Source organism: Phytophthora sojae (assembly GCF_000149755.1).
Source record: "Phytophthora sojae unplaced genomic scaffold PHYSOscaffold_3, whole genome shotgun sequence".
NCBI lineage: Eukaryota > Oomycota > Peronosporomycetes > Peronosporales > Peronosporaceae > Phytophthora > Phytophthora sojae.
The window spans coordinates 9,310,424-9,335,163 of record NW_009258117.1 but is presented as its reverse complement, the minus strand read 5'-3'; the positions used below and the strand labels follow the sequence as shown (position 1 = coordinate 9,335,163).

The 24,740-nt window shown below is 53.5% G+C and overlaps 9 protein-coding genes across 9 annotated transcripts; 5 read left to right on the top strand and 4 right to left on the bottom strand.

The window, feature by feature from the left end:
• Positions 1-1,622: 1,622 nt before the first annotated feature.
• PHYSODRAFT_542939 (Neprilysin CD10, peptidase) lies at positions 1,623-5,542 on the top strand (the record flags this gene model as incomplete). Its single annotated transcript, XM_009526741.1, has 2 exons — positions 1,623-3,942; positions 4,105-5,542. The coding sequence occupies 2 exons, from the start codon at positions 1,623-1,625 to the stop codon at positions 5,520-5,522; spliced, it is 3,738 nt and encodes a 1,245-aa protein (XP_009525036.1). The 3' UTR covers positions 5,523-5,542.
• Positions 5,543-6,200: 658 nt separating this feature from the next.
• On the top strand, positions 6,201-6,626 carry PHYSODRAFT_384912 (hypothetical protein; the record flags this gene model as incomplete). Its single annotated transcript, XM_009526740.1, has 2 exons — positions 6,201-6,419; positions 6,459-6,626. Coding segments are annotated over 2 exons (387 nt in total), but the record flags the coding sequence as incomplete, so codon positions are not given.
• A 1,090-nt stretch (positions 6,627-7,716) lies between these two features.
• On the top strand, positions 7,717-10,212 carry PHYSODRAFT_495831 (hypothetical protein; the record flags this gene model as incomplete). The annotated part of the gene is made up of 6 exons (XM_009526739.1): positions 7,717-8,321; positions 8,406-8,982; positions 9,088-9,344; positions 9,393-9,570; positions 9,640-10,035; positions 10,126-10,212. 6 exons carry the CDS (start codon positions 7,717-7,719, stop codon positions 10,210-10,212), a joined length of 2,100 nt encoding a protein of 699 aa, XP_009525034.1.
• A 756-nt stretch (positions 10,213-10,968) lies between these two features.
• PHYSODRAFT_557961 (hypothetical protein) lies at positions 10,969-13,858 on the bottom strand (the record flags this gene model as incomplete). Its single annotated transcript, XM_009526738.1, has 4 exons — positions 10,969-12,011; positions 12,339-12,908; positions 12,984-13,145; positions 13,214-13,858. Coding segments are annotated over 4 exons (2,418 nt in total), but the record flags the coding sequence as incomplete, so codon positions are not given.
• A 180-nt stretch (positions 13,859-14,038) lies between these two features.
• Positions 14,039-15,326, bottom strand: PHYSODRAFT_557960 (hypothetical protein; the record flags this gene model as incomplete). The annotated part of the gene is made up of 3 exons (XM_009526737.1): positions 15,031-15,326; positions 14,482-14,966; positions 14,039-14,402 (listed from the first exon to the last, which is right to left on the bottom strand). The coding sequence occupies exons 1-3, from the start codon at positions 15,304-15,306 to the stop codon at positions 14,039-14,041; spliced, it is 1,125 nt and encodes a 374-aa protein (XP_009525032.1). The 5' UTR covers positions 15,307-15,326.
• Positions 15,327-15,549: 223 nt separating this feature from the next.
• Positions 15,550-18,177, top strand: PHYSODRAFT_314064 (hypothetical protein; the record flags this gene model as incomplete). Its single annotated transcript, XM_009526736.1, has 1 exon — positions 15,550-18,177. One exon carries the CDS (start codon positions 15,550-15,552, stop codon positions 18,175-18,177), a length of 2,628 nt encoding a protein of 875 aa, XP_009525031.1.
• A 432-nt stretch (positions 18,178-18,609) lies between these two features.
• Positions 18,610-19,329, bottom strand: PHYSODRAFT_330137 (hypothetical protein; the record flags this gene model as incomplete). The annotated part of the gene is made up of 2 exons (XM_009526735.1): positions 18,610-19,244; positions 19,323-19,329. The coding sequence occupies 2 exons, from the start codon at positions 19,327-19,329 to the stop codon at positions 18,610-18,612; spliced, it is 642 nt and encodes a 213-aa protein (XP_009525030.1).
• Positions 19,330-22,320: 2,991 nt separating this feature from the next.
• On the top strand, positions 22,321-23,422 carry PHYSODRAFT_557956 (hypothetical protein; the record flags this gene model as incomplete). Its single annotated transcript, XM_009526734.1, has 1 exon — positions 22,321-23,422. The coding sequence occupies one exon, from the start codon at positions 22,321-22,323 to the stop codon at positions 23,359-23,361; it is 1,041 nt and encodes a 346-aa protein (XP_009525029.1). The 3' UTR covers positions 23,362-23,422.
• Positions 23,423-23,462: 40 nt separating this feature from the next.
• On the bottom strand, positions 23,463-24,611 carry PHYSODRAFT_497005 (hypothetical protein; the record flags this gene model as incomplete). The annotated part of the gene is made up of 5 exons (XM_009526733.1): positions 23,463-23,609; positions 23,679-23,777; positions 23,847-23,975; positions 24,038-24,173; positions 24,268-24,611. 5 exons carry the CDS (start codon positions 24,609-24,611, stop codon positions 23,463-23,465), a joined length of 855 nt encoding a protein of 284 aa, XP_009525028.1.
• Positions 24,612-24,740: the final 129 nt, after the last annotated feature.

Genomic DNA, 24,740 nt, shown 5'->3' with positions numbered 1-24,740 from the left:
CGATGAGGCAGTACAGATCACCAAGAATACGGAAAGCCTTTTTGCCGCGAAAGAGAACTTCTCCTTCGTTCTTCCAGCGAACGACCGAATGAAATACACGCGCTTCACGTTTTTTTAATCACGATGGCGAGCGACTTCACGACAAACCGACCGACAAGTAATCTGCCCTGCCAGCACGGACACGTCACCTTGGGATCACGAAATCAATGAATGCGATACGCTTTAAACTCAGCGCGGCAGCGACAGTAATCGGCCTTTAGAGCGGCAGCTACATGAGACCAATATACTTAAAGTACTGTACAGTAGCATGAAAATGAAAGCAGTGAGCCCGGACAACAATTGGGTCGGGCTCATCGTCACCCCGAGCAATCGCGAATCTTACACCGGGAAAGCTTGCCCGTTTGAGATTCTCACAGCAAACGGGGCTACACAGCCCACCGTGAAACGTGGATTATTGGTTGCAAGCCGGAGCCAACCGTTATTTATTTTAATAAAATATACAAAGAAGACAGATACACTGTAGTAAAAATACTTTAGGTTTGTATACAGAAGCTGTATAGTAGCGTTTTCACTGTACCGAGCCAGTCCGCGATCCAGACTCTGGTTCAGGACAAGCAGTTGATGACGACCATGGTAGAGACCCTACGGTAAACTCGCTGTGCGCACCAAGAAAAGGGTAAAAACGTTTAGGGAAAATAGATCCTATAAAATTTACACGATGGTACTATACTATGAGAGTACTACGTACATGTAGTAGGTTCTTAGGAATGAATCTTGGAGGCTACCAAGGTTGTACAGTATAACCCGGTGCTGTAATCCATTCGACCCAACTTAGTGTATTATTGTACCGCCGTCGGAAAAAGTGATCCAATACGATAACTGTACAATAATTACACAATCTCCACATGTTATTTGCCAACAACATGCGCACAGCCAAACTTTTACCTCAAGAGCTATATCTTCAATGGGACTAGAGAGAGGGACAGCCGAAGGTAAAACATCGGCTATAGGGTTGTTACGATTCAGACTAAGGTCAGTTATCCAATATACCTCATCATCATCATCTTATATCTTCAAAGTAGTATATTATATTTTGCCAAACAGAGTCTTATTATTTCATATTTTTTTTAAATAATTACAAATAATATTTCATTTTTTGTCAACAGTGGGACACGGCTTATCATTTAAAAATACAACGCGTAAGGCGCGACACGTGACATGAGCGTTCGCGTGGTCGATCTCCCCCACCATGCAGATAACCTCTGCAGCGACGGTGGTCGCCAATATGGATCCATGCCCTTATTTATTATAAAAATAATAACTAATGTTGATATTATTTTTGTCAATTATTACTTATCAGTTTATAATCACAGTGTCAAACACATCATTAAATAAAATGAATGATTTTGAACGATTTAATTTGATTGAACTATTTTTATTTTTTCGCTATCATTTCCAACAAACAAAAGAGCTCATTTGTTCTTTGCTGAAATGATAGTGCAATTCTTTGCGTATCGACTAGTGTGAAATGGACCCATCGTTCACAATCAAAACAATATGGATATTAATACCACCAGTATCTTCCACAAATCATTCGCCCAAAGATCGCAACGGGTGGAGCGATGCTTCGCGTGACCGAGTTCACGCCGCTGCTCGTCCATGACGACGACAGCCTGCGCCCCCCGCGTCGCCGCCGCAGCGTGTGGCAGTACGTGCTCGCGGGCGCGCTGAGCCTGGGGCTGCTGAGCCTCATCAAGCAGGAGGACAGGGCGGGGGACCCCCTAAACGCTGTTGTGTCCTTCGACGCGACTTCGCCCCAAGCCGGCAGTGATGACGTCGACGAAGTGGCGTTTCTGGCCAGCATGGAGACCTTGAAGGACCCGTCGGTGGACCCTTGCGTGGACTTTTACCAGTACGCGTGCGGTGGTTGGCTGAACAGCCATGAAATCCCATCGGACCGTCCAAGCATCGACTCGTCCTTCTACGTCGTGTCGGAGACCAACAAGGACACGATCCAGAAAGTGATTGATGCCAACCCGCCTCAAATTGGACAGTTGTACCACTCTTGTCTCAATGCGCAGGAGGTGGACCCTTCAGCTGCTCCATTCGTTGTCCAGCTGATTGAAAACGTCCACAAGGTAAACTCCACCCTTGCTTTGCTGGAGTACGCAGGCGAGTTGGACCAATCTCTGGGCATCAGCTCGTTCTTCCGTCTCTTCGTGGGGGCCGACCCGGAGGACCCTTCCACGAACGTCCTCCAGCTCGCCCAAGGTGGACTCACGCTGCCCTCAAGGGAATACTATTTGGAGCAGAGCAAGGTGGACGCCTACGCGACGCTCTACGTGGACTACGTGACCAAGTTGTTTGCCGTCGGGGACCTGGACAAGCACAACGCGAGTGAGTTCGCCCAGGCCGTGCTGGACACGGAGACGCAATTTGCCAAGATTTCTCTGCCCAACGCGGCGCTGCGGAACCCGTGGACGACCAACACGGCGTACCCATTCGCGGAGATCGCCACGAGGTACCCCTTCTTGATGGCGTACTTGAATGGGATCAACAAGCTGGAGCCGTTCCCAATGCTCCATGCAATAATCGCGACGCCGGACTTCTTCGAGGCCCAGAACGAATTGTTCAGTGACGAATCGTTGCTGCCGCAGCTCAAGAATTACTTGAGCTTCCATCTGATTGACTCGTTTGGCGCCGTTCTGGGGGAATATTTCCGTCGGGCGAGTCACGAATTTCACGGTAAGATTCAAGGCGCGGGTGCTCTGCTCCCTCGCGATCAGTTCTGCGTGCGGCTTACGACGACGTTCCTGGGGGATGAGCTGGGTGAATATTACATGAAGGAGGTGTTTGGACCCGATGCGAAGGCTGCGGCGCAGGCGCTCGTGGCGGAGATTGAGGAGTCGTTGAAGGCGCTGCTGATGACGGAGTCGTGGCTGGACAAAGTCACGTACGATGCCGCGGTGGATAAGCTCAACAAGGTCAAGAATTACATTGGAGGGCCAGATGATGTCCCGCCACTGCCGTTTGAGCTGCAAGCTGACGCGTTCTTCAACAACGTGAAGAGCTTGATGCAACTCAACGCTGCGGCAACTATTCGAGCCATTGGCAAGCCGGTGGACGAACAAGCCTGGGATATGTTCCCTTCCACTGTGAACGCCTACTACGACCCAAGCGCCAACAAGATGGTGTTCCCCGCAGCCATTCTGCAGCCGCCGTTCTACAGCGCTGAGCACTTCCCGGCTGCGGCGAACTTTGCTCGGATCGGGATGGTGATGGGCCACGAGTTATCGCACGGGTTCGACGACCAAGGACGCAATTACGACGGTAACGGGGCGCTCCGGTCTTGGTGGACTCCGTCCGTCTCTGCGGAATTCGCTGAAAAAGCCCAGTGCTTGGCAGCGCAGTACTCGACGTTCCCGGTTGTGTCGATTGAAGACGGACATGTGCTCGGCACGGTTAACGGCAACCTGACTCTGGGAGAGAACATCGCTGACAACGGAGGTATTCACCTTGCTTACGAGGCTTACCACCTCTGGAAGAGCACGTTTGCACCTGGGCCGCCGTCCGAAGCACCTTCCCCACCAGCTGAAGCTCCCCCGCAGACCCCAGAGCCTGCCGAAACAACTCCAGCGCCAGCACCTGAGCCCGTGGAGACTCCTGCAGCTCCAGAGCCATCCCAACCGAACCCCAACGAGGATATCCCTGCTGTGACGCCTGCTGCAGTGGTCCGAATTCCAAGCGATCCGGTGCCTCAACCATCGGAAACTGGGCCAGGCGAGGAGATTCCCGAGGTGACGCTGCCTGCACCCGTCTTTCCTGTCCCTGACGCGGTGACACCCGAGCCAGCACAAACCGGGCCGAGTGGGGAGATCCCTGTGGCCACTCCGTCTCCACCTTCTGTCGTTCCTGAGCCCCAGCCTGCTGGCACTGGACCCGGTGAGGTGATCCCCGACGAGACATCGCCTGCTCCTGCCGCTCCTGCACCTGAAGAAGAGACGCCTGCCCCAACAGAGCCCGCGACGGCCCCCGTGGCGACGCCGCCTCCACCACCAACTGATCCAACCCCTTTGCCAGTAGCTGACGTACCGCCGCCGACAGTGCCTGTCGTGCCAACCCCACCGGTTGTGCCTGACGTACCTCCCCCAGTGGCTACCGAGGCGCCATCTGAAAAGCCTAAACACAAGAAGGACAAAAAGGAAAAGGAGGAACCTTCGGAGCCCAAGGAGAAGGAGCACGATGACAGGCAGAAGCATCGCAAGGGTGAAGACACCAAATCGGACAAGACTGAGACTGAAGAGGAGGAGAGCAGAAGTAGCAGTGGCCACACGCATTCTTCGGACAAGCACGGCGAAAAGAAGGAGAAGGACGTGGAGGACAAGAAGACACATGAGGGCAAACACAGCGATGAGAAGCATGAGAAGGAAGATAAAGACGAAAGGTCGTCAAAACGAGAGCACTCTGATAAGCGCGACGAGGAAGATGAAGGTGGTAACAAGCATGGAAAGCACCGCGATGACGAGGGTGAATCCACGCACGAGGACGACTCGAAGAAACACGCAAAACATGACGAGGATGACGACGATTCAAAGGGTCACCACAAGGAGGAGCGTGATGAAGACAACGAGCATGACGAGTCTGACAAAAAGCATCAGCATGAAAAGGTCGACGAGGATAACCGTGATAAACACGAACACAAACGTGACCGACGAGAAAGCCACCACCGCCGTGACGAAGAGAAGGATGAGGAGGAGGGCCATGATCGTCATGAAAGCAAGCATCATGGCCATGGAGAACATGACGATCGCACGGAAGAAGAGGAATCTGATCGCCACGGTAAGGAAAAACACCGTCGGGGCGATGAAGAGGAGGAGGAAGATAGCAGACGCCATGAGCACGACAAGCACGACAAACACGAAAGCAAGAAAGAGCGTCGCGAAGAGCGTCGTGAAGAACGTAAGGAGCGCGAGGAGCACAAGAAAGAAGAAAAAGAGGCTGAAAAGGGGAAGCACCGCCACCATTCCGATGAGGAGAATGACGACGATGATAAGTCGAAGTACCACAAGAAGAAGCACCACAATCGCGAAGAAGAATGTGGCGACTGCGAGGAGGAGAAACACAAACGACACCACCACCACCACAAGCACGACGAAGAGGAGGAATGTGGCAAGCACGGCGACTGTGGTTCCAAGCGCCACAAATGGGCTCTCTCCGCCAACAAGTACCCGTTCTCCAGTGGGGACATGAAGATCCACAGCATGGTCCAGAAGCTGGCCCGAGCCATCGTGCAGCCAGGCGACCCCGTGGCGGACGATCGCCTGTTCTTCACAGCTTTCGCCCAGAATTGGTGCGAGAAGCGCACGCCTGGATACGCGGAATTGCTGCGCACGATCGACCCTCACTCGCCTGGCAAGTGGCGCGTGAACGGTCCCCTGATGAACTACGACAAGTTTGCAGAGGCCTTCTCGTGCCCCGTTGGCGCCCCCATGAACCCCGAGAAGAAGTGCGTCATCTGGTAAGGGAGGAGGTCACTGGACGTTCGGGTCATTCTACCGCCAAGAGCTGCTCTGGAGAAGTAGTTTGATGTACAAGGAAAAGCAAAACAAAAAGGAGGGCCAGAGTAGTCTAAAGAATGTGTTGATGCATGTATTAGCTATGAATGAGGAACAGCAATGGAATCTTGCTGAAAGCATGGACGTGTTGTGGTCGCTTGAAAATGGATGTATAGGGAGAGAAAACCTGGGATTACTGTGTTCTACAGTATGAACCAGAAGAGCACCATATCATGGGCATGCCGTTACATTGGTGTCTCTTCATTATTTTGCTGAATGAAGCTCCGAGGAAAAGATGCAGGAGCGAAGGCCATCCAGGAAGCGGAGTTCGCCGTACTGAGTAGTATTGCAGTGAGGGAGCAGCACAAGGCGAAACTTCGAGCTTTGCTTTCGATAATTGACCCCCAGGCATGGCCAGATCCAGATGTCCGAGCCAAGAGTTTGATGAAAAAGTCCAAGAAAAACGCACGAGAAAAGAATTTTGAGGTAGCAGAGGGCAAGGAGATCCACGTGCTGGGGGATTTGCTCTTGCTCACTCGAGCGGCGTCCGTGGATGTGGTTGAGAGTATCAAAGCCTGGCGGCAAGTCGTTCACGGTGGAATCCCTCGTCCGTATATGTACGAGAACGAAAACTATTTGCTGAGCATGTGCGAAGACGTGGATTTCCTCGACAAAGTTGGCGACTTGGTCGAGTGGCTGGGCTTCCGTCTCGGTCGCAATCCGTTCATCGTCGACGAGGCCCTAGACGACGTTGTAAGCTCACGACTCGGTATCAGTGTCCACAAAGCTCGGTCATTGAAATATTGGCACTCTACAAGCTGGCGAAAAAATAACAAGCTGGCATCGAAGCAAAATGGCTCGGAAGTAGTGGACGCTAAACTGAAGCAGAGTGCTAAATCTCAGTGGCAGAAGCAGCCCCCTCCTCGGCCTCTAGTGAAGCCTCTCGCTAGCATCAGCCCGGAAGACGACGTTGTGGATGGATCACGCATTGCTGCGGCACAAGAAGTTCTGCTGGAAGAAGAGAGCTTCCACGGTCGACTGCTGGCGCTGAAGGCAGCGCAGGAGTATGTGGATCGTGGTCCGTCGATCTTTGAAAATGGCGATGTGGGGAACATTTCGGAGGCTGCATCGGTTTACGACGCAATTGCAGATGTAAACGCGAGACTAAAGTACGCTCTACGCGCCTTGTGGCTTGAGAATTTTGGCTTGAATAATGTATTTTCTGTGATGCTTGATTTGATTTAGAAAAGCGGAATTCCATTCGTCGCTTCTTCGACGAGAGCGTGGACAAGTAGAGCGCACGCTTGTAGACGTAGACAACCAGGTAAATTGTTCTGGACGTCTACTTTAGCACTGGAGTTGTCTGCGACTCATCAAGGCTTTGCTTTAAGAGGAAATGGACCGAGTTTCGCCGTGATTGCGATCGCACAAAGGACCATCGCGTATGGTACGTGCGACCCCTTTGCTACGTTTGAATCTATAGTTCTAACCTGTTTTTGTTTTTGTGCGTAGGCATATTCATGATATGTATCGACAAGAAGCCCTCCAGACATACGCCAAACTGTCTGAGAGATTAAGGCGTTGTCTGAAAGCGCTAAGGGAGGAGGATGTTCGATTTGAACGTGCGTTAGATCTGCACAAGGGTCGGATGCGTGACTTGAGGCTTGAGAAGGTTGTGCTTATTGTACCTTGCATCACTTTTACTCTTTTTGGATCGCTAATAAAGTTGAGGTGGTTTGGATTTGAGCAGGACAACCAGCGTGCAGCTAGACACGAAAAAAAGAAGAGGGAGAATGCTGCAAGACACCGAGGAAGTCGTAACATCATCCAAGAACGGGGTTCCAAGCTTCGACCAAAGAAACTTATTCCTAAAAAGCACCTCCAAACCGATTCAGAACAGCTTAACCAAAGTTTGGAGCGAAGGGATAGCACGTCCTACGAGGATATCCCGCTGGAGCTTCAAAATGACATTCACATGCTAGCGAGACGAAAGTCGAGCAGCTCTGGAAGGAATCAGGACACTCCTGAAATTGAAGAACGTCAGCTGGAAGAGAAGAGGCTGAAAGCGATCTACCAGAAGCGCGCGCGTCTTGAACAGCAGGCTCGGATCGCAGAAGAAAAAGAGAAGGCGCTGGATCGCAGACGAGCTGAGAATGTGGCCATGAAATGGGAGGACGCACTATCTCGGATACTGGAGCAAGAAGACAAGAGAAGAACAAAGCTAAGAGCCCAAAAGGCAATGCTGGATCAGGTGGCATCCTGTGCCATCTTCAAGTGCACGCACGAAATGAATGGGAAGAGGTTTTTAATCTCTGTTTACACCCGGAACGCTCGTGGATACGAGTTAGAAGGTCTTCGCATCGTGGCGTATGATCCCAGATCGTCCGCTGCATTCACGATGGTAATGACACTGCGCGAGTTCAACTCGCTTGGTTATGGTCAAACCAGTGAAGGATTGGGGGCGTTTTGCAAGTGGCTCTGCCTGTTGTACGAGAAGCGGCGGCGACAGTTCCGACTCGTCTGGTCTGGAGCGCCCTGTCCTCCTCCACTTCGAGTGCGTGAACACGATCAATCTCTCATTTGCGTTCACAAAGAAGGCGTTAAAATTGCCGCGGACAGCTACGCACTAGTGGCGGTATACTTGAGGACGGACAACCCGTCCGTTGTGCGATTTGTAGTGGGCGCTTGGCATGGACACGAGTTTCTGCTTACGGAACACGCTGTAAAGGCTCGTGACTTGATTATTAATTCTGACTTGGACGCCCAGTGGAGAGACCCTGGACATCCGACAATTGTCTGGAAGCACAACGCCCAAGCGTTCAAAGGTGAAGAGGCGGTTAGTTCGACAAGTGGAATAGGAATTCGTGTTTATTCGAGTGAAATTGTGGTGAACCGAGTGCGGTATTCCGTCCGCGTGCACGACACAAACGAGAACGAGTACACTGTGGAGCTCACTCCAAAGCCGAAAAAGCGCGAGACGCTATCTTCGGGTACCCACCGATTAAGTCTTCACAAGCGCAGGATAAACCCGTACGATGTTCAGCTTTCATCGTCGAATTTTGCAGATTTGTTGTCTTTGACTCGCTTCGAGCAGATTCCGTCTCGAAAGGCAAAGCTCAATGATGACGATAGTGATGGTCTTGAGTGGAAAGCTACTGTTTCCCCCAAATGGGCTGGGAAGCTGGCCAACTACGTTCGAGTCTTCCGTCTCGCTAAGTACGCGTGTAAAGTCGGTGGTGTCTTCAGCTTCATCAAGGTCTTTGTCGTCCAGCAGAAGGCCGAGTTTCGTGCTCATTTGCTACTGGAAGTCACGTGGTTAAGCCCTACGAATATATCGTCTCTGTGCTCAGTAGGTGGGGTGGAGGCGCCACAGTCAATACGTATCCCTGTATCCGAGTACCTTCGCTGCGTTAATGCGTCACGTCGTGTGGCAGTTGGAATGCGGTACGAACACGAAGGCAAAGACGAGTGTACCGCTTGTTCAGCATACACAGCGGCTCGAGAGAGACTCTACCACGGTTCCGTACCCGAGAGTGCGTTTGAATACGCCACGAGCTGCTCCAATTGTGCTATGATCCAGTATCAGCGATTGCATGCGATTAAAGAGCTCGTCATTCGTGCGGGAAATTCTGCATCCGAGTCAGTGGAGTTCATTTATCATGCCTATTGTAACGTCTGTAAACGCTTGGCCCCACCGATTGTGCTGGTGTTGGGATCTGCATCTACAGGAGCAACTCCGTGGTTATTATCACTCCTTGGACACTACTTTTCGTGCTTTGACTGCATTCAGTACGGGCTCTTTAAGTTCGTCGAGGGTGATCAAGGTCAAACGATCAGTGAGGAGGGGCTTCACGTGCGGGATACGCTTCTGCAAACGACTACACGGGACCAAGTCGTCGTGCTCTGTAACGCGGACTGCGGAGTTACAGTGGCAAGCGCCAACTTGTTCGTGAATGAATTGCACTGGTGGCTTTATCCAGATAACAGCGAACTCCCCTGTCACGTAGCGTACATCGTGGCCGACCAGCACGAGCACAGTGCAGATCCCCTACAGCGTGACTACGATCTTCTAGAGGCCTTACAGGCGCTTCATCATGCGGCATGTCAAGTGGCAGAGCTTGGCCCAGTGCATCTGGAGGATGCAGGAGATGAAGCCACCGATCGTGCGTCGGCTTTCGACGCTTATCTGGTAGCAGAGGCGGTGTTGGTGGAGGCCACGCGGGTGCTGCTACATCCAGACTACCCGTGGCCGAAGCCCCGTAAGATCGTTGGCGCGTCCAGTTGGAGCGCGGCGTGCAGCTTCCTACTCGATCCGGTTCAACTGAGTGCGAACCTGCAGCAGTGCGATGTCCTACAACTGAGTACAACGACGGCGGAGGTGCTGGCGGCGTATTTCACACACGCGAAGTGGCCCCACGACTACCCGAACGTCCGACCTTTCTTCTACGGGCTCTTGGCGTTCATGCTGCACGTGCAACACGTCCGACAGATCCTTACTCTGAGAAGCGGCTCCCTGCGCAACGCATTGACTGGGCACCTCGCTGTCAATGAAGGAGACAATACTACGGAGCAAGAAGTACTAGCGGAGAACACCAGCGTCTTGGACATCTCACACCAAAGCCACGACACAGAAGTATTGGAGACACTGACGTTGTGAAGGTTAGCACAGCAGCTACTATAATAGTTTTTCCTGACTATCGTTCATTGAGGTTTTGTGGTTATTCTACGCGGGTACTATTTCCTTCAGGACTAGAGGAGATCGTCGAGAGATCGAAACGAGGGTCTACGCAGCGACGAATAGTGATCGTTGGTCGAGTCTGTCGGGGGTGCAGCGTCCTCGTCGTTGTCGGCCGTGGGTTCAGCCTTGTCGCGGCGCTCTTTCTTCTTCTTCGAGTGTTTGCTGCTCTTCTTCTTGGCGACTGGAGCTTGCCCACCGTCCCCCGTGTCGATCCACTCGTCGTTCCCCGCCCCAGCGCCAGCATCGTCTTCTTGCTGTCGGTCCTTCCGGTCTCGATGGCGGTGGTGGCGATGGTTGCTCTGTCGTCCTCCGCTGTCTCCTCGACTCGAGGACCTCGTCTTCTCCGTAACAGCCGCAACGGGTGGAGGGGTATGATCGAGCTGACCCAAACCACTCGGAGCTCCTCGGGAGTTGCCCCCCGAGCCATTAGTCCGTCGGTTCTTCTCCTGTCGCGAGTCTTGTCTTGAGCCTTGTCGCGACTGCAATCGATCTCTCGGCTGGTACTCGCCTGAGAGTGGGGCGAGGAGGTCCTCCTCTGCTGGGAAGTAGTGACTCGCACCGGGGGCTTCATACGCACTGGCGATTTGGGGCTGCTCGTGGTCTTCTTGAGGCTGTCGAGAGACTGAAGGTCCTGTCGTTTTGTCCTTGTGCTTCCGTCGCTCCTTGCCGCCGTTTGAGCTGTTGTGTGGACTTACCCCTCGCGTGACTGCCTTGGAGTCGGGTCTGCTTGTATGTACTGCGCTCGGAAGGCGACTGGATGTTGCGGGCGTGTGGTTTGCCATCAAAGCTTCGTTATCGTACGGGATGATGGCTCCAGCGTGGGCGCCCTGAGAAGACTGACGAGATATGCTGCTCTTCCTCCGCTTGGCACTGGACGAAGATCCAGACGACCGCACTGTCGTGTTGCCAGCAGCTCCAGCGCTGCCTTGTCGAGTATTCCCTTCGTCGTCCGATATGACCTCAGCCCCTCCAGACTCAATGCCAGCGCTCCCTCCTCCGCCTCCCAGCGGCAGCGTGGGCAGTTTGATCGTGTGGAAGTCGCTACGAGGCTTCAACTTCGGCAGATTCCACTCCTCCCGCTCTTCACTCCACACAGCGCGTTCCCACACCTTGACCAGCTCGTTCTGAGGTAGAAAGAGCTCTACGAGCTGCTCCAGCAGCTTGGCTTCCTTCGTTTGCTCTCGGATCGTGTCCAGCATGTTCTCCCGCTCTCGCTCGAACTCGCTGTTGAGGTCCGCGATCTCTTGCCGCGTGGCTTCGAGCTTGGCTTTGTACTTGGCCTCTTTCTTTCTTGCTGCAGCCAGACTCGCTTGTGCGGCTTCTTGTGCTGTCTTGAGCTCCTCTTCCACCTGCTGCTTTTCCAGCTCCAGCGCTCGTCGCATGGCCTCGTTCTTCGCCTGCTTCTTGGCTTTCTCTCGCAACTTGATCTGGGCTCGACGGTACTCCACCTGCTGCTTGAGTAGGGCCACCTCCGAGTCGGCATCGTTGCCTCCGCTGATAGACCCACGCGTAGAGGAAGACCCCGATGCTCCACCGAGAATATGACTCTCGATCTTCTTGAGCTTGGCATGCAGCACCTCCTTCTCGCGCATGTAGGCCTCCATCGCCACCTGCGTCTGCTCCAGCTCCTGGCCGATGCGATCACGCTGGTTCAGAATGGCTTGGTTCAGCTCGCGCAGCTCGTCTCGCTCCTTGACGTGAGAGTCGGGGATCACCTCCTTCACCACGACTTCGACCTTTCTGGCGCTTTTCCGCTGCGCAGCCTCTTTCATCATCGCTTCCGCCTTGGCCATCATCGCTTTGGCTTGTGCGTCGACCTGCGCAGCCTCCCGAATCGCCAGCTTAATGGCACCATCGTCCACTTTAGAGCCCCCACTGCCTGCTATTGCACCGTTACTACCGGCGCTGCGTGGTCTCCCCGGCGTCATTTGTTGCTCTTGCTTGCCAAAGAGCCCCAAGAGAGGTGGTAAATTACCAAGAACTCCAGAACTTTTCCGCTTCGAGGCTGCTGCTGGGACTTCAGCAGCAATTGGTGCGTCATTTACCGGATCCACTTGCTGCTCTTGACGCTGGTCTTGCATAGCCTTCGCCTCGTCCATCATACGCTTGGCGCGTTCGAGCATTTCCGCAGCTTCCTGTTGGTATTTGGTGATTTCTTCTCGCTCTTTTGCCAAGGCTTCGTTGCTGTTTGGTCGTGAACCGCTGCCACTGCCAGACCGGGGCGAAAGGGGGCGAGATGGAGTCCCCATGCCGCTGGAAGTCCCCAACTCGCCGCCTCGTGACTGGGACTGCGACTCGAGCATTTTGCGTAGCCGCTCGATTTCTTCCTTGTACTCACGCAGCTTGGCGTCTTTCGGGTCCTCGTTCACCACAGGTTTGTTCTTGATGTTCTTGGCGCGATTTGCGTAGCGTAGTGTGGATAAGGTCTCGTCGTAGTTGTAGTCCGCGGGGCTTACAGCGGCAACCATGAGCGTCTTAGTGTTGCCACCAAGGGAGTCCTGTAACAACCGGGTGAGCTTCGAGTCTCGATACGGAATGTGCTTGCCCTTGCCGTCTACAAGCGCTGAGATAACGTTGCCCAATGCCGAAAGGCTCAAGTTGATCTTGCAGCCTTCCTGGAGGACACAATAGACACCATTTGGATAAATAACGGGAGTACTTAAGTTGAAAAGGTCGAGGTGAAGGCTTACCTTCAGACGATTCCCCGTTGCACCAGTTTTACTCTGACGCTCGCTACCTGCCAGATCCACCAAGTTGAGCTTTCCGGCTTTGAAATGGTCTTGGCCACCAATAGTTTCGTTCGTTTCTACAACAACCGTGAAGATGGAGTGCGATCTTGAAGAGCCTTCGTTCTGGCACACAATTCCACGAGAATTAGCTGGAACTAAACCACAATACTGCTGATGTGCTACCAACTTACCATCAAGGTTGCGCCGACAGTTCGGTTCTTGAATCCTCGATTCATCACGTTGTTCATCGACTCCACATCCCTCACCACAACTTCGGTGAGGTCTTTCACGTAGACCGTTCCGTCCGCCGACTCCTTCAAATCCAGTTTCTTTTTCGCGTCATCGTTGAGCAGATCACGAATGTCCTCGTTGTAGATTTCCAGGTACGACGCTCGCACCATGTACTCTCGCGTCGTGTCGGCGTTGATCGTGTCGAAAATGTGGTCGAAGGAGAGCGGAATCACGCCGCGTAGCTCTGGAGGGGAGTCCTTGCCCTGCATGGTATGCGTTTTACCGCATCCAGTCTGCCCGTACGCGAAAATGGTGCCGTTGTATCCATCGAAGATGGACTCCACGAGGGGGTAACCAGACTCGTCGTAGAACTGCCGCTGCGACGTGGTTTCATCGTAGACCGAGTCGAACGTGAAGGACTTGATCTGGCCGTTGTCGGGGCACTTGAGGGAGATCAACGCGGCTGCGCCGTCCAGAGTTACGATCGACTTTCGGCCTTCCACGAGCTCCTTGCCGAAAAGTGGCCGACATCGCACCACCACCTTCACCGTCTCCTTGTCTTTGCCATTGCCACCCGAGGGTCCGGCTGTCTCGGATGCATCCATGTGGCCACCTTCAAAGCTCTACCAGCAGTTGCAATTGTTTTCCGAGCGGGCTAACTCGTCGAGACTGCAAAAATAGGGACCAGCCACACCGTTGTCATGCATGCGCTGTTCATTTTTAGCCGCCGATGGCAGAAGTATGTCTTGCACCCAACGACATCTCCTGCCACCGCTAAATAATTTTCAATTTCCCTTTAGCTCATTTTGGATTCCATCCTCCAAGTTTACAATCTTGAAGTGGGCGGCTTGGGGCTTGTTTTCGGGTGTCCCGCGGATGACTGTGAGGTTGCTACTGTCCGTGGGCCCTTTCACTGCGACCCAACCTCCGAGACCAAAGTAGCTTGCCAAACAAAACAGAGGGGTGCTTGGCTTGGCCTCGACCAGGAACTGCTCGTACGAGTTGAAGTCCGCGCCCCGCACCTTCAGATTCCCATACCGGTTGATGCCCAAAAAGTGACTCGACGTCTCGCTTTGGAAGCCCCACACATCACTGTCGTCGCCCAGTGTGTAAGCTCGGAATGTACAGCCTTCCACCACCACATCAGCACTGCAAAATAAGTAATAATCAACAACAGTTAGTACACTACGGAGCCACACACTCGCCACGTGAAGAGCAACCAACGCACCTCAGCAGCGCTTCCCCGTCCACGTCCCGCAAGAATTTCCCCGTCTGCACCTCCTGGAATGCGCAGCGGAAGCGATGCACCACAGGGATCTTCCTTCCTGCGATCGTGTTGGCCTGAATGCCCACCTTTTTCATGTCGTGGTGCACCCGACCAATCTTCGAGTCCAGCCGATCCAGTTGCTCATTCTGCGAGTCCAGCGCACTGCCAAGGGCGAGCGACTGCTCCTTCAGCTCCGCCAGTTGCGGCTCCAGATCCCTCAGGAATTTATCATGTACTTCCTCTACAGAGGAACACTTTGCAACAGCAGTCTGTTGTTGCCTTTGTTGTGGTCGACTCGGCCCTCCACTTTGCCAATTCTTCTCAAAACTTCGGGACCTATCTCCACCTTCTGGTCTCCTCTCATGGACACTTGAATAATGCGTCCCTAGTTGCTCTGGCGACTGGAACATCACCTTGCACTCGGGACAAATAAATCCCATAGCAATCTACAAAAGCGTTAATATATAAAATATGAGAGACCCTATTTTCCACGCCGACATAACTTCGTACCTCTGCCGCGTCCTTATTGGGCGAAAGTTGCGGCGCCGCCGAGAATTTGTTGTAGAGCCAGCCGGACCACGTCATGCCGCGGAGCACGCGCTTGGACATGTCCACGGTCGCCTGCGTCTCGTCCAGCACGCGCTCGCTGCGCCCGAGCTGCTCCGCCTGCATGCTGAGCGTGTGCGCCGTGCTCCTCCCCATCTGCAGCGACTCGGCCGTGTCCCGCAGCGCCTGCCTGTGCCGCCGCTGCCACTCGAGGCGCGACTCATCATCATCTCGCTGCATTCTTCAACCCACAGAACTTGGGACTGGGTTCTGATTGACTGACGTTTATTCAAGCGGGTTTCGGTGGTCGACTATACCGTTGACTAGAATGCTATACTTGATATATAGGATTGTTTATATTGATACGAGTCTGTGTACTTTAATATGGATACAGCTCGAAAAAGGCAACTTCAACTATCTTTAGGCACTGCGACCATGTATATAGTGCTCTCGGTAACGACTGCGCAGAAGAAGACGGAGACAATGGGTCGCAATGGCGTCAAGGTGATCATCCGCACGAGGCCGACCGCGAGCTTCGCGACGCACCAGCTGCAGATCGACCCGGATGACAGCACCATCACGGTCTACAGCGGCGCGGCCGCCCTCGCCGCGGCCTCCGGGGGCGCGTCCCCGCCCAAGACGGACGGCGGGCCGTCCAACCGCAAGGACTGCTGGCAGTTCAAGTTCCACCAGGTGCTGCACAACGCCGGCCAGGACCGCGTCTACGAGGCCATCGCGCGCGACATCGTGCATGGCGCAGTGGTGGACGGCGTCAACGGCACCATCCTGGCCTACGGGCAGACGGGGGCGGGCAAGAGCTTCACCATGATCGGGGACACGCGCAACTACCAGCACCGCGGCATCGCCCCGCGAGCCATCGCGCAGCTCTACGAGGAGGTCGAGAGTCGGATTGAGCTCCAGTACACGATCCGCGTGTCGTACATGGAGATCTACAACGACCGCATCTACGATCTACTGGAAGGACAGCAGGGCGGGGACCGGACTAACGGTAACGGTGGAGCTGGGGGCGGCAACGGGGAGCTGGTGGTCGTGGAGGACGCGCGCGGGACGTACGTCCGCGGACTCACGCAGGTCGAGGTGCGCAGTGAGCAAGAGGCTTTGGACCAGCTCTTTAACGGAGAGCTGCAGCGCACCGTGGCGGAGCATCAGCTCAACAAGCGCTCGAACCGCTCGCACTGTGTGCTGACGTTCCACATTGCGCAGAAATCTCGAGCTGGAGGAACGGAGAGAGTCACGCTGAGTAAGCTGCACCTGGTGGATCTGGCTGGAAGCGAGCGACTCAAGAAGACTCTGGACGGAGAGCAGGCGGGGGCAGGAAGCCCTACCAAGACGTCGTCGTCCTCTTCGAAAGCGGGGTCGGCGCTGTCCACTATCAAGAAGGAGTCCATGTACATCAACCAGAGCTTGAGCTTCCTGGAGCAGTGCATCGTGGCGTTGGGCTCCAAGGAGCAGCGCCACATCCCGTACCGCCAGACCAAGCTCACGAACGTACTCAAGGACTCACTGGGGGGCAACTCGAACACGCTCATGTTCGCGTGCATTTGGGGCGAGGGGCGACACCTTGAGGAGACGATTTCAACGCTCAAGCTGGCGCAGCGCATGGTGCGGGTGCAGAACGAGGTCGCCACCATCGTGGAGACCGACCCGGCACTGTTGCTACGCAAGTACGAGCGACAGATCCGAGAGCTGAAGCACGAGTTGGTCATGCACGACGCGCTGGTTGAACGCACAGCCGTTGTCTACGACGAGCACACGCCCGAGCAAAAGCACCAGCTGATGCAGATGGTTCGCAGGTATATCGACGCGCCGACTCAGGAGATGGAGGACGAAGCACTGCGACTTACAAGCGTGAACGAGATCCGCGAGCTCTTCCGTCAGTTCAAACTTTTGTTCAAGAGCTCTGGGCTGGACTCGATGGGTGGTGGTGCATCTGGGATGAACGGGGTGGGCTCGCATGGAGGTGCAGGGAGCGCGAACAACTCGACAAGATCAGCTTCAGCGGGGTCGTCAGCGTCGCGAACTCAAACTTCTGCTGGTTCTCGCGATGATCCTCGGATGCACGCAACTCACGGCCCCAACGGCGAAGAACTGGTCGGCGAGGAGGAGCCTGGAGCAGTTGGGTTCCCTCTTGGTCTCGTACCTGGAGCAGCAAGACCATCCACGATGGACACGAGCAAGAATAAAAACTATCGCGGTGCGGGAGGAGCTGCGGATGGTCCCGGGGGAACCAGTCCGATTGGTAATGGACAGCGAAGTCCAGCTGCGTCGCGGTCGCCTAGTGGAGCCGAACTCCCGGGTGTCCCCGACAATAATGAAGACGACCGCGGTGATGATGAAGGAGGACTCTACAGCACCAGCAAAGCTGGAGGTCGAAGCGGAGAAGGTGCCATGCTATCACAAGATGCCGAGACGCGCGCCAAGAACGACGCGTTCCAGTTCTATCGGTCTGCTGGCCCAGGGCGGAAGCTGCACCAGAATCTACAGGACGAGAAGGACAAATTGTTCGACGCTAAGCAGCGCGTCAAGCAGGTCACGCGGCGTGTGAACGCTGCGAAGGCCCAGATCGACGCCGTCCGTGCGCAGCTAGAGGACAAGCGCAACCAGCGAGGAACGAATGATGGAGCTGCGGGTAACCGCAAGAGTGGCGCCAAGCAGATGCCGCAAGAGCGCGACGAGGTTGTGGATGAAGAGGAATTTATCCTTATGACAGCGGAGCGAGAGGCCAAGCGAGACTATCGATCACTTTTCGGAGACCTCAAGGACGCCAAGTCGGAGCTCGAGTTTTCTCTTCGCAGTGTGGAGCTGTTGCGCCGACGCCTCGTGCGTGAGTTTGAGGACTGGTACGAGGAAGAGGGCCACGCTCATGCACTTAGTAAGACCTCGGATGGAGCTGGGTTTGACGCCTTGGCGAGATCAACGTTCAGCAAGGATGATAAGCTGGATGATGGCGAGAAATTCGATCAGATGGAGGTGGATCGAGTAAGAGCCCAGGACCCGGACTCGTTGGCGTTCTTCCAAGCCCAGAAGAAGATGCGACAGCAGTTAGCAGGCTCAATCGTGCCAGCGTCACAGCGAAAAGCTAAGCGTTGACAACAACGAGGGCAACTCTGAGAAATAGCAAATACAGAATCATGACTTCTCGATTGTGACGTCTTAGTGAGTAGAGTTGTCTAGCAGCCGCACCTGTGGGTCACTTCGCTTACTACTAAAAGTCCTCCGATCCTCCGGAACAAATCAAGCAGCAGATGATCATTATCATCTCCTCGAACGTCAGACTGCCGTCGCGTTTCTTGAGCTCATTCAGCTTGTCCGAAAAGGCTTCGCCTGACACTGAGTCAGAGGTCGTATCGCCCCCCCCCCCCACGTTTTCATGAACTCAGTCAGGTCAATGCCCGACCCCGACTCCGACGTAGTTTTCGCAATCTCGCTGAAGTCAACGCCCGATCCACTGCTTGAAGTGCCGCTAACTTGCGGGTGTTTCTTCTTCCAGTCGTCGACCAATTGAGCACCTTGCTCGTTCGCCTACTTGACCAAGTTTTCATCCAATTCACCGTCGTACACGTCGTCCGTGCTCATAAAACTGTACTGGTAATCGTGGGGCACTGTCCAGTTTAAAGCCCCCTCGACGCAAGTCTTGTTCAGCTTGCTCAAGTCACCGGCGCCCTGAGCGAAAGAGGTCAAGAGCGACAGCCCGCACAAAGTATCGGCCGTGTTGCTGTCAAGAAGGTTGCCGCCCGCAGTGTACTTGAACGTAACGAGCTCCTTCTTGTCGCCGTCAAGGGCCCCGAGCAAGGCCTCCGCGTACTTGCTGGGCGTCACTGGGTCCAGTTCGCTGCCCATTAGCAACACGCTGGCTTGGTCCGGGATCTTAGCGGCCTTGTTCCAGTACTCATCGCGTTCGTAGAGAATGTCGTTCCCGCTGTAGCCGTCAAGCTGCTCGACCTTGTCGCAAGCGGACGAATTTTCCTTGGAGAAGGCGCAATACATCGGAGCCTGCACGTAAGCTGCAGCCGCACTGGTCGTCGCGTCCTCGAATAATCCTCTAAGCGTTGCCTCCGACTGCGTCGGAGACTGCCACGTTTCCGAGAAAACGACGAGGTAGTCCAGTGCGCTCGAGGATGCCGCATCCGCCTCCGTAGGAGCGATCAGGGCGTTGGCTTGATTTACGAGGTAGGTAATCCTGTTTGGGCTGGGCTATCAGCACTTCGTCGCTTCCTATCCCAGTATACTAGGACTACGCATAGGCTGGGATAGCAAATTTACGGGGGCAGCCAGAACTTTCACCACAGTAGTAGTATTACGACGACTATCAAGGCGTGCGAGCGCAACCTCAAAGCTTAACTACTCGTCGCCTCTCTTGCCTAGCAAGTGAGAGGAAGAACTATCAGCTTCATGGGCGACCTTTATGAGAAACCTGGAGCATTGAATATCTTGTATCATAGTTAACGTTGCGTTTTGTTTTCTTTGCATTGTTTGTACCCTGAAAATTATCTGTAGACCACGACTTCTAGCGCCAAGATGCGCGCCGTATACCCCCCCCCCACCCCCCACCCCCAGCTGCAATATCGCCGCACGTAGCGGTCGTGGGGCCATTAACGTAGACTACGTTACGTAGTCGTAAGCTTTGAAATTTAAGGATTTCTAAAAAAAATAGTATGCTCAATGTCAAAGTTTGATATAATTGAGGGCTATACTACAGACATAGAGTAAGTGTCTCCTGCGGTCACACATTCGGTCTTGTAGCTACTGCACTGGTTTGCGGGCTTTGGCCCGCGGTGTTCGCAGTTCGGTCTTTTTTTTACTGTATTCCGAAACCTGCACAGTAGAAAACTTTATTTACTACTACTAGTACTATGTAGTAGCGCTATGCTTGCCGCAGAAGAGCGTTGCATGAAGACGTTCTTGAATTTTAGCGCTTGCTCTAATTTTTGTACTGTAAAATATGATGCTTCCATTTGCTGGATGGCTTACGCTGCTCGATCTGCCGTGGCGGATCTACGTGAACTCACACTATTGGGCTGCTACCGCGGGAGTCCCCGTATGCGGCGCTGCAGCAGTGCGCGGCGACGGGCGTAGTCAGCCGTCATAACCGCAAATTTCATTTCATTGCATGAACTCACACTAGCGTTACTGCTATTCATGGTACATACTGCACAGCTTCAAGCTGCCAGACTGAGCTTCGGTTCATGTTGAATGTATAATGTGTTTATTTTCTGGGGTTATTCGGGCTATATGTCCAATTTTAACGCCTGCAACTTGATTTTGTAGAATTGCTATACTGATTTCAATGCCGTTTAGGTCTCCTCACTTCAAAGTCGACTCTCAACAGTCTGCACCCACGACCATTAATCAATAGCGATAATTTTGTTGTACTCAACGACGGTTTATAGTTGCTGCTGCTGTGGCGTCCGACATGCACATACAGATATCGTATCTTAGAAATGACAGCCACATGCCTAAACTAACTTAGCCGATACGACGGCGACCTACCTATTGCTCGCTTGCTCCCCCGATCCGGTCGATTCCTCACAAATTGGATTGATTGACTGTTCACCCCTCTTTATTATTGCTGCTGCCTGGTTAGCTTGTCGCCGAAAGCATGCTTTGAGCTGTAATGAGCGCTGCTATGCTGTAATACAATTGCTGTACAACTGTCATTGCTGTTGTTTCAAATAGCTCTTTAACCGATAATGCAACATAAAACCTTATGTTGCATTATCCCCCTTAGATTTGTCCTAGGAGATAGGACCAAATCGTGTTTTGGTGTGGCACACACCGGCCGTTTTTGTCCTAGGGAGCCCGAAAAAGGACCAAAATGACTTGATATTTGTATGGGTTGTTTTTGACCCCCAAAGGTGTGTCTTATAAGGCGCATCGGGCAGGGAGATCGGCGCTAAAGATAGCTCCAGCTTAGACCATACTGAAATCAAGTCAAAATTGTCCTAGGCTACGACAAATCGGCAAAATTCGATGTTACAAGAGACAACTTTTCAACGGCTTATATCTCGAGAAGGACAATGGAGGACGCTAAACAGATAAGACCACCAGGACAGCTAGGACGGGGGATTGTGCCCATGTAGTCACATGATCCTATTTGTTTCTAGTTATACGGAGCGAGGCGCCTAACTTTTGGTCCTTCCATTTGTCCTACGGACTGGGCTAAGTGGGGTTATTACGGCTGCGAAGCAGGCGCAGGAGACGCCAATGGGTAATGAATCATTACCCATTACTAATGATAAAAAGCCTGCTATAAACTAAAAACAAAACAACTACAGATACGGTAAAAAGACCCCTATCCTAGCCATTGCGGGGCCCTAGTGCGGTGGCTAGGTACGTAGGCCGGCTGCTTGGTTTAGTGGTAGAATGTGAAATTGCACAATAGTTGTGGTCCCATGGCGCCTATCAGCGAGACCGAGGTAGACACTCAACTACAACAGTCAGCCGAAACCACGTCTCGAATTCAGCGTCGTAGTGAACCTGATAGTGGCGAATTATGGCGAAAAACGCGCGACCATGTTAGTGTAGGGAACTTGTGGCTGTACTGAGCAATAGTTCGCGAGATAAAGGAAAAGCAGGGGGATAGGTACGTACGTAGGTACCGGTTGCTTTAGAATGCGAATGGCTGAAGGAAGTCAAGTGACTCGAGATCGGACTGAGTTACCAGCTCCAGTTACCGGGTCACCAGGAGAAAGACAGCCAGTGACAAAGGACCACGATACCGGCCTCAGTTTACTGGCTTCAGTTACCGAGGCGCGAATTAACCCGATTTGGGCTGCCTAGCAGCATGACCTATCGGCCACTGCTATACCAGTAAAATATATAGCTACAGAATCATGTTTTGTATCGCTCTCGACCTGTAGGCCCTCATGTACCTACACGTACTCATCTGATACTACGTCGCTCATGATTAAGTCCGGGCTCTAGCATCGGCCTAATCAAAAACAATAGTCTAAAACTTCATACGGCTCCGCGGGGTCTTATCATTTTCCGATCCAGATTCAAAATCGTGGACAGGATGATTTTCAAGCGAAAAAGCTTCTTTTTTCTTGGGCAGAAGAAATCTTCTTGGTCACGAACAGGGCAATCTTCAGCGGTGTCTGCTTTTCCTCAAATAACGTTTTCACCTTCAAAATCTATATCAAAATAAGCAGCCCTGTAATGAGCATGAACCCATATCAAAATCAAGAGACCCCGCAGCGTCACGCAATGCCACGAGGAGCTCCGATCGCGCCAATGCTGCTGCGTCTGCTGGGCCTGCTGCTGCTCGTCGCGGGCCCCACGAGTGCCGGCCACCGCCCCGAGCTGCTGCAGCAGCTGGGCGACAACGTGCCGGCCATGTCGCTCGTGAGCGTGTCGCCGCTGGCCCCGCAGGCCGCCAAGACGCGCGTGCTGTGCTGGGTCAACACGTACCACGCCAACCACGCCAAGCGGCTGCACGCCATCAAGCGCACGTGGGGGCGCAAGTGCGACAAGCTCGTGTTCATGAGCGACGAGGAGGACCTGAGCGTCCCGACCGTGCACATCGTGGCGCCGCCGCTGCACGAGACGCTGTGGCAGAAGCACCGCGAGATCGTGCGGCTGCTCGTGCGCGAGTACAGCGAGCAGCACTTCGACTGGGTCTTCAAGTGCGACGACGACACCTTCCTGCTCATGGAGAACCTCAAAACGTATCTCGACTCGCCGCAGATCCGCGCCATCCCCGAGGAGGAGCCCGCGCTTTTGGGCCACAGGATGACGCTGCAGTGGTGGGAGATGCAGCGCCTCTTTGAGCCCTTCGAGGAGCACAACCCGGACCACGTGGCGGCCATGCTCAAGGTTCGAGACGAGACGAGGAAAGATGGAGGACTCATTTACACCCCCGGGGGAGGGGGCTACGCCATGAATTGGGCCTATTTGAAGAAGCTGGAGGCGGCGTTCGACGAACCGTTCTGCCTGCCGAACGAAGTGGTGCCCGACGACTGGGCCATCTCCTTCTGCATGCGCCACTACGGGGTCGTGCCGCTGGACACGAGGGACGAGGAGAAGCGAGAGCGGTTCCATCAGTACGACCCCAACGATCTGTACACGCGGCCTCACGACGAGAACGCGTACGATCACAAGCTCTTCACGTCCATCTACCAGGAGAACAACTGGTTCTCGGACCACAACGGCATCGGCTGGCAGAACGGCAAGAACTGCTGCGCCCCCGACACGATCAGCTTCCACTACGTCAAGCCTCCGCTCATGGACTTGTTCTACGAGTTTTACTACGGAGAAGAGGAGCGCAGTAGTTAGTGGCTAGAGTGTACTTACGACCTACATGTAGATAAACGTGCTACATTAAAGCTGCACTAACAACTCTCGACTACTACTTTGTTGGTTGAGCTGGACGCCGACTAATCGCAGCTGTACGTACTGCATCCGAGAACTAAATCAACGTCGCCTAAGTTGGAGCGCAAGTAGATATTCCCAAATGCTAAGCAGTTGTTCGTCGCGGGGTCACAATTGATGCTGCCATGTTTCTCAAGCCCATCAGCTGAATCCTGTACGCGGATGCAATACTACCGTTAGAGCCTTTGTGTAGGGGGTACCAAATTGAAGTCCCCCCTTACCGCTGATTCCACGACGACGTCGCTCGAATAGTTAGTTTGGCGAATGGACATGGCCCCGTATTCGGACCTCATGTAGTACATCCCTGCGAATGTTTGCGTCTGCAGGCATATCCGTAAAACATCTACGAGTCTGTGAAATTGGAATAGGTGTCGATATGCCATACTTACATTCAGCTGAATCGTGATCTTCCCTGAAGCGGACTCGACGTGGATCGTGCCGCTGGCTGTAATTTCCTTGAGCTCGACGTCTCCCGACACCGCCATGACCTCGAGTCTTCCCATGAAGGCCGAATTCCCCTTGAAATACAGAATAATTAGCGATCCATGACCTCAAAGCACTAGATGGACAAGTCGCTTACCTCCACAGTTAATTCCGTGCCGGAGATATCCCCCGTTTTGCTTCTCAGGGAGATCCAATTTGCTTGAACATCGTCTACTGATATCAAAGCAGACGAACTTTTAGCTTGGATGTGGCTTCTACCTGTATTTACAGAGCTACAGTACACATCGACAGCAATACTCGAGTTAAATAACGTTCCACAAATGTTTTTGACAAAGCGGGCGCGGTTATTACCCGTGGATGTCGGACAACACGAGACTGCTCGCTCCAGTTTCGACTAGAAGATCGCACTGCGAGAGCGTGACATCCGTCAAGCTGACGATTCCTAGAGCCGAGTGCACTTTCGCCAGTGATTCAGCGACTAGCGTATCGCTAGCATCGATCGTCAGACCATCGACGGTAATATCGCCTGAAGTTGTTCCCAGTAGAAATTCGTCTCCCTGGATCTCAACGTCTGAGCACAGGATACTCGACTGCATGGTCGTGATGCTAAGCCCCTGGAGCGTCATAGTATCCGAGCCATTCAATATGACGGACGTGTTGGTGTTGATGTGAAGACTGAGGCGCTGGTCTTGGGGTAACTCGACTTCCATTTTGGAGCGCTGCAATATATCACTCAGGTTAATGAACGCCGGTAGTGAAAGTACTAGCTGCCACGCACCTGGCACGATCCATCGATCCACAAAAATTGAGTTGTTTCCAGCGGCCAAGCGTCGACACTG